General features: G+C 37.8%; 1 protein-coding gene across 3 annotated transcripts in view; it reads right to left on the bottom strand.

Annotated features, from left to right (window-relative positions):
- FMNL2 (formin like 2) overlaps positions 1 to 22462 on the bottom strand; it is a 179241-nt gene that overhangs the window by 74549 nt on the left and 82230 nt on the right. For all 3 annotated transcript variants that reach the window (XM_063429520.1, XM_063429522.1, XM_063429521.1), the window contains exon 2: positions 6192 to 6275. In XM_063429520.1, the coding sequence (XP_063285590.1) occupies positions 6192 to 6275 (84 nt within the window). The remainder of the gene's footprint in view (positions 1 to 6191; positions 6276 to 22462) is intronic.

Genomic DNA, 22462 nt, shown 5'->3' with positions numbered 1-22462 from the left:
ATGCATTCACCTTAAGGGAGCTGTGCATTTATTCATTAAACATTTAAAGGAACATTATAGGCACCCAGACCATTTCATGTCAATGACCACTTCATGTCAAACTCACATTTTGTAATCTGGTAAGTTGATTTAAACACATACCATAAAAGGAATACCTGAAATAAGCAACTAATAATTTATGTATCCAAATCAGAGGTACTTTTTCTAATTGCTGAGTTAACACTGCTGGGTATCACACCTACCATACTGAGGTGTGAACATGGATAAATTTAGGTTCAGTAAATAACAGAGTTATCTTATTGTCCTACAGAGATCTTATCCACCAAGCATAGTAGAAACCTCTGCCAAATATTCTATATTTAGTCATTTGTCAGAATTAATTTACCACTAGAAATTCACTTCTCTCTGCCAGTACATTTCCTACTAGCAAAGCACTTAATAAATAGAAAGAAAATACAGAAAATATGCAGCAATTATACATATGATACATTCTCGGCAGAACATGTCAATCCGGGATCCACTTTCCTCCATAACAGAAGTACAATATTGTTCACACATATTGTATTCATGTTGTTGTTGCCAAGATGCAAAGGGCTTATGGGAGGCCATTTGGGGACACAAAGAAGAAAGAGCTTGTTACAGATTAATGTCAATGAGAGGGAAAGTGCGGCTAATTCCATTTAGTTATACAGTAACATACAGCAAAGAGCAAAGATATTAGAGAGGTCATATAGAAAGGGATAAACGAGTCATAGAATGGGAAGACCAAGAGGCAAGAACGAACGAAAGACAGAAAATGAGGGCGAAAAAAGGAGAGCGTGAGGAAAGAGAGAGAGGGATAGGAAGAGACTAAATACATTAAAAAAAAGTATATTAGGAGATCAAATAATGGGAAGAAGATGTGCAGAAGGAATATAAGAGAAGATCTGCATCACGAAAGCGGAAAGAGGAACAGGCTGTAGGTAATTCCAAAATGCTCCACTATGTTTCCATCTTGTGATGTTTCATGGTATATTTATATCAGTAAACATTATTTATGTGTGTATCTTTTGTCAAATAAGAAGCAGAAGGGAATATTGATTTAATTTACCTGTAGACAGGACAGACAGTGTACACCAAATAGTGTTTACATTCCCCTGCTTTCAGCAAATCAACTTATATTTCCCATTATCTCTGCGGGCGTTCAAGGTCAAGTGAAGATGAGTCCATGTCTATGAAATGTGGTTTTATTGGTAGAGTTTATTAGGAAAGTTTTTTGGAAATAACATAGTAATCATGGAACATGTAGGCTGATCAATAGAAAAAAAAATACAGCTAAAAGTTACCTATTTCCAGCACAAAGGCCAAGTTCTCCCTTCACATCATTACCTCGAAGGAGGAGGGAAGACTGGAGGAGAGGGGAACATGGGTGCTGTGCACGATGGTGATTTAACATTTTAGCCCAAAATAGCATTCTTACAACTAATATTACTAAAATATTTATATTGTTAAAGGATGTATTCATTTAAAAGACTTGGGGGAGTGCTAACATAGAGTGAATGAAATAAGGACTGACTACGATGCAGTCAGAGAGCATGGTACTAATAAAGAGTGGCTGGAATGGGCACAAAGAGAGGGGACTGGGGATGGTACATTGGGAGTGTGCAAACAGAGGGACTGTGCAGCATGTAAGCAGAGGGGACTTTGGAGTGAAAACAGTGAGACTAAAAGAGAACAAACAGTGCAGTGCCTGAGGAAGATAATAATAACAAGGTATAGGGGTAAGAAATGTATAGGTTTGGGGAGGATACAAAATAGAGGGGACTAGGGAGAATATTAAGAGAAACCCTATAGTCACCAAAACCACTTTAGCTTAATGAGGCAGTTTTGTGTATAGATCATGCTTCTGAAGTTTTACTGCTTAAATATCTGCTATTTATTAGTCAAATCACTTTTGTTTCTGTTTATGCAGCCCTAGCCACACCTCCCCTGGCTGAGACTGACACAGCCTGCATGAAAACAAATTTCAGATTTAACTTACTTTAAAAGTCTTTAACCCTTAAGGACCAAACTTCTGGAATAAAAGGGAATCATGACATGTCACACATGTCATGTGTCCTTAAGGGGTTAAATTGACCTTTAATTACATACAGGATGCTCCTGTGGGATGTAGCAAGCTAGTAACAGAGCAGGAGATAAAAAAAAAATCTAAATTAAACAGAATTTGCAATAAAGGAAGTGTAAACATTAGATGACTCTCTTCAGGAAGTGTTAAGAAAGGCTGTGTAAGTCACAATAAACAAAGTGATTTAACTGCTAAATGGCAGAGAATTGACCAGTGAGACTGCGGGGGCATGATCCATACACCAAAACGGCTTCATTAGGTAAAGCTGTTTTTGTGGCTATAGTGTCTCTTTAAGAGGGGACTACGGAAGATAACAAGTGGAGAGAAGGAGGAGGTCATAAGATACTGGCAAGTAAATATGATTATAAATCATAAAATAAACTATTTTTTATGATGAGTTTAACCCAGCCTCCCTTTTCCTTGTCTGTGTGAGACCTCGAGTGGAACCTCAACACTGAGGACCAGTGTAGACTTGGGATTTATTTTTGCACTTGTTGCACAGATAAAGAACTGCTTACCTACCTTACTCTGCACAGATTATGTTACATAACCCTGGCTTAACAAATGCACGGAGTGATCCCTCAAATTCCTTTGCTGTCAATGCTGCAGCATTGTGTGAGGTTCTAATTCTCAAGTCGGTTGGTGACACAGTATATGACAGTCCAGTATATGGAGATCTCATATCTTCCTAACCATACTGTACTTCTCACACAGCCTTCAGGCCAATTCGAGCTTAGGAGCCCACCCTGTTCCATATTCTTTGCCAATGTAAATGATAATTCCATAAAATGTATTTCCTCACCATTTTATATCGACCTTCAAGGGAAACTCTAAACACCCAAACCACTACATCTCTCAATAATATACATTATTCACAGCTGCTCTGTGAGAAATATCTAATTGGCTGAGCACGGCAAATACCGTGCATGATCAGGAGGTCTCCAATGCTTCTCTATGAGAAACACTGGATTGGCCAGAGATTAAGTGGGAGAAGAGAAGCATCGGGCAGTGGGGTTACTGGTAAGTTGACACACTTTTTTTAATTTTAGAAAGGAGAAGGGATATGTATGACAAGAAAAGCACACTCGAACAGTAAAAATAAATCTATTCAATTAGAATGTTCGAGTGTCCCTTTAATTTTTCACCACACGTTGCTTGGATGAACAGAACAGCGTAATAGTAGCCAATACACCAGCGATATTCTATCTGTTAAATCTGCATCTATTTAAATCCGTACAGTGATGTTTCAACGCTACAATCTGTTTTATCAGAGCCAGAAACAATCACAAGGGAATAAAAAAAATAAAAAAATGTTCGTAAATTTCATACTGTATGTTAAAGCCATCAATGACGTGAGCTCTGTAATGTAAATCCTTTGAAGTTTGTGGCTGAATATGCCGTACTGTGCATAATGAACTGGATACATTTAAAGAAAAATCCTATTCAAGAACGGAGTTCAATATCCCACCAGAGCCAGTGTGGGTGTACTCTTCCTAAACTGGGTTAATGAATGCTGCAAGTGCTATAAGCAAGGGCATCAGAACATGACTTAATCCTATTGTCTCAGTAATATCTATACCTGTAGTTACATCAGTTTACTAAACGCTCACAGGCAGATTAACCTTTCCGAAAACCTGTCAATCATACTAGAAAAAAACATTTGATGGTATTGTAAATCTACATCCAAAATAGGGGTGACAAGCAGACATTAACTGTTCACATGTTGTTACCAGAATCCTCAAGCTGCCATATGAGTTCTAACATTATTAATCCAAGACTTGTATTCACTAAAGTGAGAATTCAAAGTGAATTTAAAATTCAATGTCCGAATAGCTGAAATAAAAAAAAAAAAATGTTTTTTCGAAATCGGCGCTATTTTCAGTTCAACTACTTTACCCTAAAATTTTAAATTCGTTTTGAATTCTTACTTTGCTAATGTTTGTCTTTATAATACAAGTTTACCTGCAATGTACCTATAAGACACATCATTTATTTCGGGCTGTTTCACTCATTTTTAAGACAAGTGTTAAAAATAATTTTTTTTGTCACTATTCATTCAGTGAGAGATACGCAGCGTCACATGAAGTTAGAGATTTACCTATTGTGTTAATAAGCCAAACATCTCTCGCTACAAGAGAAGTGAGTGACAGTCGATTACCAGAGACCTAATTGGATTTCAACCTGACAGCAATGAAGACTATTCAGGTGACACAATAACAACTTTAAAAAAACAGCCTACAATCAAAAGTGCATTTTGAAAACAACCATTACTTCTCTGAAATAGCAACATTATATGTTAAAGCTGAGCAACTGCTCGAAACTATATAGTAAATCGTATTCTGGTTTTAAAATCTGATTTATTCTTTTAAATTGCATGCCCATAATTTTAACAAGAGCCTAACATACTGTTTAAAAAAAAGTTTTATTTATTTGGAATCATTAGGCATACCAGTCACTTTTTCTTTACAAATAATAATTCCCCTAGAACTGGGGCCAAACATACCGTATTTGAAATTGTGGCATTCAAAAGACTAAGGGATTGCTGTGAATTGAAACCCTGAGTGCAAACTAAACTAAAATAGCAGCCACTGTATCTGCGTAGGCAGCAGATATCCTTAATACCAAATACGATAAACCTCTGAAGGTAGAGCCACCTGGTCTGGGCAAAGCTCACTGCAGAAGCTGTAAGTCTAAGGATTTGCAGCAAATTTAAGAAATTCAAATGCAAGTGTCTTTCTATTATTTGTTGTTGTTTGTTATGTTGGCTTTGTTTTGTTTTTAAGTATTTGTTTTGCATATATATATATATATTTTTTTTTTATTCTTTATTTTTCAGTGCAATAAAAGCGGTACAGACATATCTTATTAAGTCGCAACTTCTCATCGTTAAGACAGTATAACAAGCATGTCTATACAGTGTTTGGAGTATAACATACATTGCGCACTTTTTTGTTTTTTGGGGTGGTCTAGTGTGTTGTAACGAATTGCTGTCGTTAGTCTTGGTACCTGCTAGGCTGGATATGGCGATGTTGATGTTGTGGGGACGTGATGACTCTGCAGGCGGGAGGCCTATAGGCTGACCCGTCACCTGGCGTTATTAAGTCGGGAGGGCATAATGTGTGGTATCCCGTCAGGTCTTCCTCTGTCTATGGTGGAAGGGTCTTGCACGTCCTCTAGCGAATAGGGCTGGTTCGAGACTCCTGTCCGCCTAGCTGTAAGGTCGTTATCTCTATGGGGTAATAGATCGGAGCGTGTTTGTCTATGCAGTCTGTGGCTATGAGGCTCTCGGTGCGGGGTGTTGCGCTCCTTGGTTTGCTGTGCCCCTTTACCCTGGAGCACTAGGGGGGGGGGATGGTGTGTAGTCTGGCCGCTGAGCTGCCGCCTTGCGGCTTGGGCTTAACAGAAAGAGTGTGTGGGGGGCTGTGTGTATAAGGCCCTGCACACATAGTTAAACTTTGAACAGCTAGGGTGCTGTTCAATGATGGGACTTCCTCGACTATACAAATAAAGAGAAGAATAAAACATAAACATATTGCGCTTGTTTCTTTGAATGAGTTTCCACACATAGTTAAACATATAATAAACAAAATACGGAGAGGGTGTTCAACGGTATAGGCATTAACAATAATCCCTTGCTAGGGTGCTGTTCAATGATGGTACGTCCTCAACTGTAAAACTAAAAATAAGAATAGAACATAAACATTTTTATTTTGCATATATTTTAAACAAACACTCAAAGCACCATAACAAATACATCTCTCTGGCATTAGTGGTGGAGTCACGGAGCAGGGAGTAACTGTTTGACGCCTTACTATTGAATGGCGCCAGGTCACTCCTGGCACCATAACCACTACAGAAAGCAGTAGGAGTTATGTTTCTTGGTGTCTTCCTTTAACACGTTATCAATATAATATATTAAAAGTGGAGGTCACCTACAGCTTTTCCTACTTTAATAGAGGGCTATTCCAGGAATCTACCGCCCCCTTTTGCAAACAATAAGGCCATTCCCTCTTGGTCTTCCAGCATCCATTGCAAACCATTCAATACATCACTTTAGCTACATTCTATTCATAAACATTTACTTTACCTGATCACAGATGAGTTCCCATTTCTTTTCGTTGTCGTACTGCCGCAGTAATCTGGCTTTATCCGGAGGCAGGTTCATAGCGTTCTGAAATTAAGCAGACAGTTTTGATGAACTATTGGAACTCAATGGCGAGAAGCAAGGAAGATATATAAACACGTTTCTTTTTACATTGTTTATTTTTGCAATTCGTTGCTTTTTAAGTCACTAATACATAGTAGCTAAAAAAAAATAACGTTAAACGAGAGAGGAAAACCACTATATCCCTTCTTTATACATTGCTTGTTAATTTAACATATGTTGGCTTTTATGTGATTGATACAAAGTAACAACAGAATAAAGAGTCTTCTTATAGTGGAAAATCACATTACAAGTGGTTGTAGAAGTTTGTAAACAAATGTGATTTGTGCTCCCCTTGGCTGCGATGCCCTTTCCTTTTTGAAGTGGGCCAGTTCGCTATTAGTATAAGCTTCCACAATTACAGAGATACACAAACATCTGTAGCAACAAATCTGGAAAACACAGTAAACACATTGTACAGCGCTACAGAATCTGATGGCGCTATATAAATAATAAAATAATAATAATAATAAACGCAAACATAATGCTACAGTTTGTTCTTGGACATTTCATACAAAACCCTATATCTACCACGGTCTTTAACCATACTCTAACCTGCACTAGGAGTTCTCAACCGTAGAGACCACAAAAGTGGAGTGGCTAAAAGTGGATCTATATTTAGACCACTTAATACATTTGTATTGCTCTTATAAGATTTAAAGTTTTTTTTTTTCTAGAAAATAGAATGTATACATTTTAACATTATCTTTTACAATAAATAGAGTTTTTATATTTATAAATTTACTGTATCCTGCGCAAGTGATTCCAGAGAGGGGCAGTGTCACCCCACAAACTGACACTAGGCTTATATACTTAGAGCCAGTTATCAAAAGGCTCTAAACAAGGTGAGCGCTCTTGTATTTTACTTATATTGATATAATCAGTATTTAAAATACTACACTTAGATTGGATCATCTGTGTCTTTTTCTGTATAATGTGGAGAGGAACATACACTTCTTTGCCTTGAGAGAGGGGTCGTGTGATCTACCCAAAAGACACAGACATCTGGAAGTTTAGAGCCTTACAACTGTAAAAGGCTCTAATAAATGTGAGTTTATTCAAATTATAACTTACATAATTACTTGGAGACATTTATTTGACATACTGCACTATCATTTGTATATATATTTTTATTTTTCTCTCTATATGTACATGGAAATACAAGTGTGATATAGAGGGTAATACACACGTATTCACTTATTCCTATATTTATACCTAGCGCTACACTTGTGAAAATTGAGAGTTTAAAGGGTATAAACACCTGATAAATCCAAAGTTTCTCTGTTGTTTTTGGTGAACTTTCTGATACTATGTTAAAGGCCATTCTGTTCCTTCATCAGCCATGGGGACAACTCACATTGTAGTGACATTAATATCTATCTGTGCCTCTGGTGATAGTGGGGCTACTATCCTTGGCTCTCTGTAGGCTGCCTATGGATGAAAGGAGTTGTATAGACACTGATGTCATAGGTGTTTTAAAGGGAATTGAACATGTTCAATAAATTACAGGAAAAACTGACCCCATCTTTAATGTGGAACTGTCATAAGTGGGATGTCTGCACAATCTGACATTTATTTATCTGGAAACCAATGAAAGCACTTACAGCCTATCGTTGACGTATAAAGATTGACGGGTTCTAGGCATTAAAAGTGAAACATCTGCACTGTCTCGTTGTCAACGGAGGAGCTGGGCTTTGGCAGCCAAGAGAGTTGGGTTTTTGTCAAATTACTTGAAAAGTGTTTGACAATATCAGAGGTTCTGCACCCACAGACTCTTTGCACAATAATCACTAGGATAAGCTGCAGTTGTTATGGTGCTAAAATTGTCCATTTCATAACAGTAAAATTCTTCAAACTGCGTAATTTTATGACTTAGGCCCTGGATATAGGTTTAACTTATAGCTGGGGGTGTGAACCACTAGCCTAACTTTTATCTTGATTGTCAATCTCTAAGTTATAATTATTTTTTTTTTCTGCAGCACTTTACATTTATACAGTGGGTTAATGTAACAACAATTAATTGACAGACAAAAATAACAAAATGTAAGAGGTGAAGAAGGCCCTGTTAAAATGAGCTTACAATCTCAGGTTACCATTGCTGGGATGTTTTGGTTTGGAGATATGCACACAAAAAGAAGAAATACTCCAGTGACCCCCTTTAAAGGACAGTCTCACTACAAATTGCTACCAGAACGCTGAGCATATCTGGGGATACCATAAATTATTACAGCTGAAAGGAGAATTAGAGCAAAATTGCTGGTTTATTGCTGGTGAGCTTGCTTTCCACTCTGGGACACAAGACGTGACACCAGGAACCAGCAGCCCGAAATCAAGATGGTTGTGCCGCATCCAGAAATGTTGGAAGATATGAGGAGGATGGTGTCTATCAGCAGTTAAAATGTATTTACAATTTTTTTCTGTATTTTGTTGTGAATTTATAATGCACATTCTTTTTTACTTAAAACAGTTACATTTAGTTCACTCTGAGTCCGAGGTAGGGATGCAGAGCTATTTTTCCTTTTCTTTTTGATTGGTACTTTGAAAAAATAAATAAAGGACAACGTTTCAGACGTAACTTTGGATCGTTCCTCAAGCACGCAGCTCTAGTACATGCTTTTACCATTATCCACAGATCTCTATATAACCGTTCTTTAGGCAAAGGCTCATATGGATCTCTAATGCGAATACCATGAATGTGTGTCACTAAGGTGTGTTTTTTTTTTAAAAAAACCTGCTCGGACTTGTGGTTTCCACACATTAAAAGTCACGGCTGTTCATAAAACTGAACTTGGCAACTGAAAGCTAGTTAATAAAATGCATAACTTCCAAGTGTATTCATGTCTACCACAACCTGCCAAGTTATATAGGTGAGGATTCCATTGCACAGACTCCGCACGGACAATGACAAAACCCAGAACTTGACTTAATCACAGTAGCAGATGGAAAGCAAATAGTGATGGGGGATTTACTAAACATTAAATCACTGAAAAATTAAAAATAGGTTCAGTAACACATCAATGAAGTCTGCGTGATCCGGAGAGTGGGCTTACGCTGAGCGGTGTCCAAAAACTGCATTTCCTCTTCTTCATTTTTCACACTCTTCATACAAACTCTGGACAAAAACTGTTGTATTACGACATAGCCCTGCTTTTGCCTTTGTATTTTTTTTGAATAAAGTTCTTATCAAAATAATATGCTTTTTTTAAATTAAGCATCTCAGACAAGTTTTTTTTTCTTATAAAATATATTTATCTATTTTAATGTATTTTAAATAATTCTATTGTCTTTTTAATTCTCTAACTTCAATGTATTGTTGTTTAAATATCAGGAAGGCTCTCCATCACTTGGTTAAAATGTAAATTAGCTTAAATTAGTTAAGCCTTATTTATCTTTTACAAGACACTACGTGTAATCTGACTGGTGCATGACCTCACCCAACAATAAAGTTCATTGCATAGGGCACAAATTAAAATTCTGATATACCACACAGGAAGAGAAGACCATGATTTTAAACAGTCCCTACAGGTTGAAAAGGTCATTCCAAGCACTATGATCACTTTAGTGAGTTCAAGTAATCATGGTGGCTGTAGTCCATAAGTGCACATACAGAGTTTAACCTCTTTGCTTCCGGATGAGTGACCCCAACTTTTGCAACATTATTAGCCAGAATAAGAGTTTTGGAATAATCCTACGCACGGAATTGCATTAATTTGCTGAAAGCGATCAGCTGTAATTTTCAGTCAATGATTAACTGGCTGGATCGAATTTGGCCTCTGCAGAAGCAGCATGCCGTCACCATCGGACCCTCGGTACATGATGCGGATCCAGGTGAAAGGGCAAATTGTTGCGAAATGGGGCCAGGGTACTTCCCTTACCATAACCACTACATCAGTCTGTCCTGGTAATGATGTTGGGAATAGCCCTTTAACACAATATATTTGAAAACAGGATATTTATTCTGTAAGAGTTGTTCAGTCTTAGGACTATAGTCAGTTTGTTGCAGTGAATATTCTTTGCATCAGGAATGTAGCTGTGGCAGGCTCTCCAATCCCCCAAAATTCAATATGCAGGTGTTCGCTGATGGAATTCCTGTTTCCGAATTCTTCTACAAACTTGGCAAAATTATTTCAAGTACAACACTAAATATTTCTCAGTGGAGTATTATTTTGCCATCAAATGGATTAAGTAGCAACGTTGCAGCAAACGCAGGTGCCTTTTTAAAGCCATGTTTGTTTCCAAGTATATTATGTATCTGGAACACAGTATATATTCTACTAAAACTGGGTAATAATGATTTTTGTTTATTTTTAGAACAGATATAATAACATTTCATTTATTATAAATAACAAAAACAGGAAAACATTCTTCCCAAATACATATCTGTTCCTTTCTGTTATTCACACCATAAAATTTCCTACAGAAATGACGGAGGGACTTAGAACATCTGCTTGTGATATCATTCTCCAGTGACCCGAGTTATGATGTGGAGTGCATGGAAAGCAATATAGCTGCACAGGATATTGTAGAACAGGGGTAGGCACCCTTCGGCACTGCCATCACAAACATCGTTTCTTTATCTCCCACTATGCTGATTGACTACATCTCCCATGATGCTTTGACTGCAATATAGCTGTAAGAGCATTTTGGGGGATGTAGTCCACAAAGTCTGGAGTGCCGACGGTTGCCTACCACTGTTCTAGAGTGACAGGTTTAAAGGGAAACTTTTCTGGGAATGACACTATTCAATAAAATACTGAAATCACCTATACATTGAGTTAAAAGGACACTATCGGCACCCAGACCACTTCATCTCATTGTACAGCGCTGTGGAATTTGTTGGCGCTATAAAAATATTAATTATAATAATTATATCAACAAAATGATTACCCTCGTTTTAACCCTGCAACTAAAAACATTGCTGTCCTGCAGAAACGGTATTGTTACTCTGAAAGCCACTAGAGACGCTTCCACTAGGTAACCTAGAGGCTAGTGCACATGCGCAGCAAATCGCAGCAAAACGTCTCGCAGAGACCACCTTACTGGAGCATTTTGCTGCGCATGTCCACATGCTTCTAGTGGTGGGTGATCAACTAAACAGTGATTAGCACACTACAGCGTTAGCAATACACAAATGTATTCCTAACACTATACTGTTCCTTTAACTTTTTCTCTGATGCTCGATTTTCTTTTATATGTGAAGTATAACATTAGTAATTGCCATCACAAATATGGTTTCGGTTTCTTTTCCCCCCACTATGCTGATTGACAAGTACAAAGGACCGAGCTTATAACAATGATTGACCTGGAGCTACGAAGTTACAGAATTTAATACAGCTGCGTGGATTTCTGCATTTCATTTTATTTTTTTAGAACACATATTTATTAAATATAGACACTAAGTAAATTTAATATTAAATCCATTCTAATATTGTGAATGGGAGGCACATAAATATTTATAACGTGCACATAGCTCTGTTCTATAACAGGTTATCATGTTGTAAATGTATTGTCAGTATAAAATTGTGGGGTTTATTCAGAATACTCTGAGCAGTAGTGAATTGACACCCCATTGAAAATATACGTCAGAATAAATAAATTACATAATTATTCTTATTTAGCTATTTGGACCCAAAGTTTGTAAGTAGTTGTCAATTCACCATGGCTTAGTGTTGAGCAAATTAACTCTAAAAACATTAATGTTTGCTAGACAGAAGAATGAGGTTTTACATCTTTGGTCCCTGGTAAATGGGAATGGAGGATGCATGGGTGCATGGCTAATTAGCTATGCCTGGGGGGGATGATTATGCATACCATATAACAAGGGGCATGTCATTGCTGGCATGGGCAGATATAAATTGTGTATACACAAAGTACGGCTAAAGTGCTTGCTCGGTGTGGCTGAGTATCCGCTGAGGCTACGGTGAGGCTTTCAGGAACACCAAAGGTGTGCAGGACAAGGGTCACAATTCAGGATAAATGTGTGTGGTTGACATGATGATAAAATTGAGCAGTATGACTTTATGATAGGAAATTATACAAATCCTATTAGATCCTGATGGTCTCAACACCGTTCCTGTGGAACTCGCTTCCCTCCTCCGTTAGATGCTCACCCAGTCTCCACTCCTTCAAAAAATCGTTAAAAACCCACTTCTTCATAAAAGCGTATCAATTAAACTGTTAATAGCTCCCAACTGATTCCTCTTCTGCAACTGTCACTAGTCTAATACTATCCTTACCTTTTGTGTCATTTTACCCCACTCCCTCTAGCATGTAAGCTGATTGAGCAGGGCCCTCAGCCCCTCTGTTCCTGTGTGTCCAACTTGTCTGGTTACAACTACATGTCTGTTCGTCCACCCATTGTAAAGCGCTGCGGAATTTGATAGCGCTATATAAATAACATAATAATAATAATAATAATAATAATAATAATAATAACACATAACCTGTTATGAAGTTAGATGCGTAAATCTGAACATAATTTTGAATCGTTCCCATTTTCCCATGATTTTTACAGTATTGCATTGATATGCACAGCAAAGCACAACATAATCACTGGCACAGAATCTTTCAAAGGTTTCAATGATGTGAGCAGCCATTATTGGCCCTGTTGTGATTATAAGTTTATGGTTTCAGTATTGAAAGCATGCATCGTAGAGATAACATCGAGAATGCATGCAAGCACACTCCTACTGCATGTGAGCTCATGGGAACATTCTTTCGCCTTTTTTCACCATTTAATCACTGGACCGGTGAAACTTAAAGAAAAAGCATAGCAATAATTGAACATTCTGAGTTCAACTCTAAATCCAGTATAGAAACTCATTGTTTGCCACTGTATTCCTTGTTTTATGTTTAACTTCAATAATTCAATATAATGTAAATGCTATATGACATGGGCAGGGACAGGGACACAAAATTTAAGTTGCTGTCACTCATTTTATCAAAAGCCCTCGCCGGTTGGAATCAGACTTATTTCCGTACGGCATTAACTGCAATTTTAACATTTTCTATTCTCGTCAGAGAGAGCCGTCTGGCTGACGTTCGCTCTGAAAACATCTGGCATGGAGTATGCATGAATAAGCCAAGCGATTGCCTAGGGATCTTGCCAGCTGAAACTACTACTGTAGGACCAGCTGGGCAATGTTTGATGTAGCCGCTAATACTATTAAGACATAGGTTACAAAATAATTTAGAGCTATTTTTAACAAAACAATGGTTTGGATAATTTAGGATAACACGGATTTACATGTGCGCCTCAAGCACCTGTCTCCTTTACCGTGGCTGGTGTTTTACTAATGAAAAGAAAACAGACAGTTCCATTTATTATTATTATTTTTTTTTTTTTTAATTTATGAATATGTATATTGAAGATACAGAAATCAATATCACAATCCAGTTCTGTTCAGGCACTTTCCGGGTCCACAGAGCATTGCAGGAAGAAAAACAGGAACTCGTGTTTGATCTACTGCTTGATGCAAACAGCAGAGCTGATATCAATGAAAAACATGTATATAGGACCTTGCAAAACTGAAACACTGAACTTCAATTTACATTTAAATTAAGAGAACAACAGCAAATCAAATACAATTTTAAACGTAACCTACTATTCACCTGCTGTAGTGTGAAAAAATATATCCAGCTCCTGCAACTCCCTTCCTGCTCTGGTCTTGTGGCAGTCCACTGGTGCCAATGTCAGTTCACTGAAATTGAATATAATCCCCTATAACTGTTCCTGCCATCCAGCCAATCACAAGAGACTCCTAAACTCTTATGTGTATTATTAATGTGTGAGAGTTTAGGAGAGCCTCCTGATTGGCTAATTCATGGGAAGTCTTTATAAACCTCAGTGCAATGCCGAGAGACAAGCCCAACAAGCCTGGGGGGAAAAAGATGACAGGAGCTAGGTGAATATTTATTTTTCTTAATATGGAGGTCAGATAGCCACATTTCTGAACTCTTGACTGGAAAAGTACCATTCAATAAACAACAAAGCTCAGTGAAGGACCAAAACTAAAGGGATATTACAAACACTGTGTTACATTTATCTTGTTACAATCAAACAAACAACAGGTCCTGTTAATTCCTGGTTTGGTTAGCTCAGTAGAGCTAAACTCAAGAGGCAGGAATTGCCCAGAGCACTTGCATTGCAAATACTTCTCATTGAGGTACACATGTATATTTGTGATAAGACAGCCATGGAAAGTCTGGGCGGGTTTGAAAGGGTCGGGGGTGCAAAGATGAGACAAGAGATCTGCAGCATTTGCAATATGTTTTAGATATACCCCAATAGAAATGCATAATAAAAGGACACTGTAGGCACCCAGGTCAATTCATCTCATTAAAGTGGTCCTGTGCAGTGCCCCAGTCCCCTTAACCCTGCAATGTAAAACATTGTAATTTTAGAAAACACTTCTTCCAGGGAGCCACTGGAGATGCTTCCTCAATTCCCACAGAGTTTAACTCCTTGAAACGACACTGGACATCCTCGTTTTACCTGAGGACATCCAGCATCTTGAAAATCCCTACATTAAAGCAACAACGACATGTCCCCCGGTGCTTGAATCTGGTAAGTGAAAGCAAGGGCTTTTAACCCTTTCATGATCAAGAGTCGCGAAGGCAGCGGGACACTATAGTGTCAGGAATACAGTTTTTATTCCTAACACAGTAATATTCCTATAAATGCATACATGTTTTTAATGGGGGATTTATCTACTAGATAGTGATTTTTTTATGTTATTTTTTTTATTAGGGCAGTGGAGTGTCTCTTTAACACAATACTAAAGCACTGGGTATAGACCAAACCCCGTTTACCATCTATACAGTGTTGGATCACTCAACAAACCGGTCTCATCATCATCTGATATCTCATCGTCATCAGCACCACCACCTACTAAACAAGCAAACCCTTAGGTAGTCAAGTAACGTGTCTGCCAAGACAATCAATTTGGAAAAAAATTTCAGTGCGCATGGATAGCTTCCCTGGCTGACCAGTTTGCTCACCTATCTATCATGGTGTCATCATGAGAAACCAGAGGTAAGTGCTCCTGGGATGCGTTTTAGGAAAATTCTGCATAGACCAGGGGTAGGCAACCTGCGGCACTAGTGCCATGCACGGCACTCAAGGTGTCTTTCCATGGCACTCAAGGCTGCTAGAGCCAAACAGGATCTGGCCTATCAGGAGTCCCAGTGAAACTTCAGATATCTGCTTATACGAAAAGGTGGTGAGGGACAATCCTCAATTTATGAATTGCAGCATGTAGAGGAAGTGATCTCAGATTACTTCCTCCCAGCACTTGTGAATGGGAATCCACACTGGAGTCCTGTCCTTGACCTGTACCTGGCCAGCCTGGTACTCACTGGAACCCAAGGGAAGCCACCCACACTGCTAAATATACACAGAAATGTAGAAAAACCCTCCCCTCATACAAATAATACGAACAGCCCACACACAAACATACACACAAAGCCCACAAACTCAACACCACCAACAATCAATATACATGCACACAACCACACATGCAGTCTCTTACATGCAATACCCCAAACAGCCCCACACATACACACACTACCAAACACACAAGGTGACAAATCCATCCACACACACAATTCCACAAGCAGTCCCCATACATAGCCTGCATCATTGGTTCACAATACCACAAACTACTCATGAACATATACAATATAATAGCTCATATATGCACAAATACAACGATACAAAGCCACTGCAGTATAAATAACACAAACAGAATATGGCAACATGTACACCGCAATTTAATAAAATAGAACCGGCACGCTACAGGACATCACACTCCTATTTCGGCACATTGCTGCTGAAAGGTTGCCTACCCCTGGCATAGACCCTAATACTATTGAACACTAAGAATAATCATCATTTGCATCACTTTCTTATACATGCAGGGGAAAAAAGGGATATTATACATGTAACCACGTTAAATCGCAGCATCTTTTAATATATTTTAATCAAAAGCTGGTAATATTTTGTTAAACTATTCCATCAATGTTCACTGCTAAACTTAATCTAATATATGCCTGTACCTCCGCACTTTATAATAATCTATTCTTCATGCTAGTCTAACAGCCGTAGGCAGAAGGTATTACATAACTGGCAGACGATCATGTGATGCCAAGTTGGTTTCTACAGGCTAAAAATAACTGGAGAAAGACAGAAAATTTTGAGATGTGAACTCAATAGTGAATCTGGCAGAAAAGAAACCCAAAACTGATACATTGCGACAGAGATTGTCTTCTTAGGAATAAATCCCAAGATTCACAGGTATCTCGGTTGACAAGATTTAACCATCATTATACTTAGTCTAGAACCTACAAGAAGAATGTCCAAATTTAGCTAGCGATGTGTTACCAAGACTTACAAATATATCACGTAAAGTGAGCAGGTGACATTTATACAATACTGATTCCAGGTGAGTCATTAGGGATTTGAATAGGTTAGAAGGTTATCGTTTGCCATCACAATTTTTTTTCCCCCAATTACTCACTCAAAGAACATTATGAGGGGTTTTAAAACTGTAAGTAAATGTCATTTGACTTAAGTTCTGTTTTAAGCTGCACACCTTACTCTGAGGTCTGCAGAACACGAGGATGGAGCTGAAACTTGACTTCATACCGGAGATGGATTGAGCAGGAACCTTCTGAGGATAAGTGTAGAAGGTTCCTACAAGAGAACTCAACCTAGATACTCAGTTTATTGGCTAAGATTATTTTGTTAGTGTTTTTCTTTTTATAAATTCTTCATGATTTTTTTATTACAGCTGGTGTAAAGTCTTTGACATAAAAATGACAGAAGAAAGTAGCCATGGTTGATGTAGCTAGCTTAGACTTGTTAAGGAATATAGTTATTTGTGCATTTGGTTTCAAACTAATTGTGATAGAAAGTGAGAAGTCCTTAACTAAAGAGAGAAACAGGAAGACCAGCAAAACAAATATCTCTATCTATAAATTTAATATTAGACTTGTTAAAAAAAATTAGTTTGAGACAGTTTGCCGAATTAAAACCCATTCAAACCTGCCCAAACAAATCGATTTATCCGGGATTTACTTGTGGAGCCTTATTAGATTATTATTCAATAAATAAGACCCCATAGGAACATTCTGGGTATATCAACTTTTTAGGAATGGATTAAAGGGATTTTGATTTGGAAAAACCTCATCAAATGGATTTCTGCATTAGTCGTTTAAATATATAAATAGATAGATTTTCTTTACTGCTGCTTTCTTACCTCTTACCTCTCTTGGTTACTTCTTGTCATTTGATCTGTGAACCATATTTCGCAAATATGCGCCTATCAGTGTGCTGGCCAATTTTTGCGCCATTTTGGTTTGTCCAAATTATTTTTCTTAAAACGATCACATGAACAAAATTTGTCTGAATCAAGAATTCACTTTCAAATTACAGCAATTCTCACTCTAGTGAATCCCTAAAAAAAGTTTTAAAAACTGTTGCATAAATGTATATATCATTTTTTATGTTCATCTAAACTTTTTTTAAATACACATATAGTTTCGAAGTTTTAATGAAAAGAACTGTCAAGTTTATAAACATATATCCCAGCCTTCTGATTTATGTTGTCAGAAATGGTCAAATAGTGTTAGGTAAACCGAGCGTGCTCCGTACGTTTGTACATCTGGCATAAAGAAGGTCAGCGCCAGGCTGGTATTAAAGCACTATTCATGGAAATAATCCCATCTCTTAATCAGGCTACAAAAGCAAGCTGCTATCCACTACAGTAACATATTGTAAATACTACACTGCACAATATGCTGGGAGAACGCTCCAATTAATAACACGGATCTGAATCAATGGGGGTCATTCACCGAACTGAGGACTGCAGGAAACTGAGAGAATTACAGATTGTAGGCCAAAATAGCACAGTTGGAAAAAAAATTCCAACACAGTTATTCCAGCTCAGCTAGTTTGGTCTGTAATTTGAAAATCCCCTTGTCATTTCTACACAATACCTGGTTAGACGCTATTGTCCTGTACTTGCTCATTTCATATGTTACAACTTCTGCCCACATGCACAGATAAGAAAATGTTACATACATGGATTTTTTTTAGAGCTAAAAACAGATTACATTTAACCCCTTAAGGGAATAATGACATGTCACACATGGCATGTGTCCTTAAGGGGTTAAAAACACAGCATTTAGGAGTTCTCAGGTTTTTGTTTTTTTGGGATAACGACGATTTCAGCACGTCAGTAAGGTGCAGTTCCACCCTCTGGAGTCGAGGCAACAATTAACAAAGAGACCAGATGTGTATGCTTAGAACCTGTCCCAGATGCCTAGTTGAGTACAAGCAATGCTACATACCATAGGGATTTATTGACTAAAATCGCAGATCGTAGTCATAGTGTGTCTATTTTACCAGATTATTTTCATTGCGTTACATTTTGGTGTTTAGCGCAGTGTATTTTGTAAGGTCGTACCGCACTGTTCGGGTGCAGTTGTTTGTAGTTCACAGATGGCACACACAAATATGGGAGCCCTGCTCACACAGTGAACCCAGCAGAATGGGCATGCTTCAACTCTCACCTTTAAAGGGACAGTTTAGGAATACCAGACCACTTCATCTCATTGTGGTGGTCTGGGTGCAGTGTCCCTGTTTCCTCAACCCTACGGTTTAAAACAATGCTGTTTTAGAGAAATTGTAATGTTGACATCGCTGGTTTAAGACTGCCTCTAGTGGCCAATGAGCATGTGGCACTCGCCACGCATGCGCATTAAGATTCCCCCCTATTGGCTGATGTCTGAGGAGGAGGAGCCTGACCCAGTGCCAAGGGTTATTTAACCCTTTTTATGGCAGGGTGACACTAGAGTGTTAGGAATACAGATTTGTCGTGTTCCATTAAAAAAGTTGCAAAGTAAGTTGCGTAATAAATTAGTATAATTTCATGACATTGTTTTAAAGTAGATCATTTTTCAATAACAATTGCATGAAAAAAATGACATTATTGTCTTTTATGCTGCCTGAGCATGATAGGAGATGTAGTGCACTAAGAAACGCTTAGTCATCACTACAAACGCCCCCATACCTCAAATCCTGACAGACTGCCCTGCCACAGAACAGGCAAAACATAAGACTTGTATTCAATCTGAGATCATGTGACATAATATTTATACAGTCACACGACCAGAAGAGTTAAAAAACCTCCAAAGCTCATTGATGCAAGCAGACACCGGGCTCTGTTTACTTCAGGCCATTTTTGAGCAGGTAGCGCTCCCAGTACTCTCAGCCATCCAGTGTTTTACGGCTTGCTGCTAAAGTCCAGTTTCACATTAGCTGAGCGGCATCAAATAGGTTTCACAAAAAAATACCTCAAAACCAGCTGACACAAATCAGGACAAGGGCAGCCAGGGACTCTTTTGCACCACAACCACTTCAATAACTACAGTAATTATGGTGTTCAAACTGTCCCTTTAAATCCATAAAGCATTTTTTTTTCACCTTACACCTGTACTATTGGAGCAAGGTAAAAACCATTGTTCTATTGCCAGCGTGTAACCGGTATCCAGTGATAATCTTGTAAACAAATATACCCGTTAAACCTCTGCTGTCCTTGCCATGCCCGGCTCATTACTCTGGCTGTCCAGTCTGTCTAATCCTGTACTGTAAGGGAGTTCTTCACTTCATAGCAATCATTAAGGGTTTTTTCTCACGAACCTTGGCACGCGATTATTTGTAGTAAAGCGGTCACGGGCAACAGCAGCAAGCACTCAATTCCAGGTTTTTTTTATTTATTTTTCACATAAATGTGAAATCACCTAATTGCTATATCATTGTCTCGTGGCCGTCCCCTTTCCATGTTTAACACATTACACTTTGGTTAAATATAATTTATTTTAAACTCTTTCAAAAAAAAAAAAAAGAACCATCATTTAGATGATTCCTAGTTCAGTGGGATCTTATAATTTAACCCACTTTTTACCAACTTGCAGAAGCACATATTTATCCTAAATAAAGTTATTTACCTCCTTCCTTTCTGCTTTGATACTGAGCTTTTAACATTTTCATTTATTCTTATTGGCACATTGTGTGAGAGGGGGATAAAATGGATTTTTCTTAAAAAAAAAAAAAGAAAAGAAAAGATTCTGAAAGATGTCTTGTGGTTGAAGACATTTTCTCAAAAAAGATAAAAAAAACGATGGAAATAATGATGTCAGAATTTCTGAGATTTGCCGAAATGAATAACTGTTAAATAAAGCTGCCATTTCCACAGTGGAGAGTTTAACAAATTTCTTCTGATGGTAATTTGGTTAAACAGTTCATCAGGTCTGCCTGAAAAGAGAGCGTGGCGCGGAATTAAAATGAGAACGCAGACTGCTAGAAGATCTGTGCTGGCCTACTGCAAAATACACATGAAGAATTCATTTCACCTCACTACAGAAATGTCTTTGTACCTCTAAACCCCACGGGCCAGGAAAGCAATGCTTGGTCTTAAAGGGACATATTCACATTTACACTGTAGTTATATCATTACGTAGCAAAACAATGCATTTTAAGAAAATCTACAATGAAAATATATATGGCCACTTTAATTTTCATATCACATAAAATATCACGTAAAAATATTTGCCCTCTTTCTCTGGGCTGAAAGTGATAACAGGCATTGTAAAACATAGTTGGGCAACGAGTAAGCGAGAGTTTTGCAACAGTGCATAAAATAAAACTCCCATAATGCACTACCATCCAAAAAACGATTAGAAAGTTTGCGGCTAAGGATACGATTACCAAAATCTTTGAGCGTACATCGTTTTTAATTATTATTATTTATATAGCGCCATCAGATTCCGTAGCGCTGTACAAAGGGTATATAAAATATATATATACTTTTTTTAATAAATAGCATTACTTTGTATGAGTTATCTCCACCCATCCATGCTACATATGGCCATATTTGCCTTAAAGCAGAACTGTTTATAGCTCAGTTCTTGAATGCCAAGAAAGGTATTTAACACGTATGTTTTAACAAGCAATCACCCACTTTCAAATACTTTCTATCTGCATCCACATACTGTATGTAGTGCTTCATCCTAAAAGCTCTTTTTTGTTTTGTTGTTGTTTTTTTCTTGTTTGTTTGGGGTTTTTGCCTCAGTGTCTCCATGTTACTGTATGGCAGTGCTTAGAACTCTGCTCGCATCTGATTGATCCATTATCAAAGCTACACAACCCAAAGGTTTTGTAACAAAGTAACGTCTATGATACAGCTAATACATCTACTACAATATAGTGAATCTAGTAATATAACTCACAAATACATTGTATCTGCAAATATTACCACTTTAGAAACATAGAAACATAGACTTTATAGAATTTATTAGTAGAACGAGAAAGGGAGTCACTTGTGTTTTCATTTGAAGTCATTTGCGAAGATGAATTCTAGAGTTTTTTAAAGTAAAGTGTCCAATTCACTTTTATGTGTTGCCTGTCCTTGTAAGCTTCATTACAGGAGCAGCAGGAGGGCATCTGACCAAGTTGGCACACCACTACGGCTTGGCACAGTGACAAACCCACCACAATAATCAATTATATCTCATGCCTAGACACCATTCCAGGCTCCTCAACCATGTCTGTTCAAGGTTTACGGACCTCTATCCAGAATGGTTACGTTAAAAGAACAGTAAACAAGATTAATCAATGATATTTTTCTAATTTGCAGGCTTTTATCATGTATTTCACTGCATTACGCAGTTTTGCTCTGCCCATTTTTTAGGACAAAATTATCAAGTTTTTCTTTTTTAAGCTTTCAATACACCAGTAAAGATTCCTATCGACATAGACACTTCGGCTTTTTGTGGACTACGTTTCCCATGATGCACCATCAGCCTAGTATCTGGTAGCGCATCTGGGAAACGGTAATCCATAACATCTGATTAACACTACTGGCTCAAGAGTGCCAAAACGACAGCGCCAAATGTCAGCTGATGTACTTTGTATTGCCAGTTTAAATTAACATTGATTGGACATGTACATACATCGCAACTTAGGCATATGTTACAAAAAATATACAAACACAAATCCACGCTACAAATATCTTCTAAAGTCAATAAACAAAGCAAAAGGAAGGGGAAAAAAAGAATACAATATTAGTGTTGCTTTAAGCTGATCTCTATAG

Source organism: Pelobates fuscus, chromosome 8, assembly GCF_036172605.1.
Source record: "Pelobates fuscus isolate aPelFus1 chromosome 8, aPelFus1.pri, whole genome shotgun sequence".
NCBI classification, from domain to species: Eukaryota; Metazoa; Chordata; class Amphibia; order Anura; family Pelobatidae; genus Pelobates; species Pelobates fuscus.
This window is presented reverse-complemented; position numbering and strand designations above follow the sequence as displayed.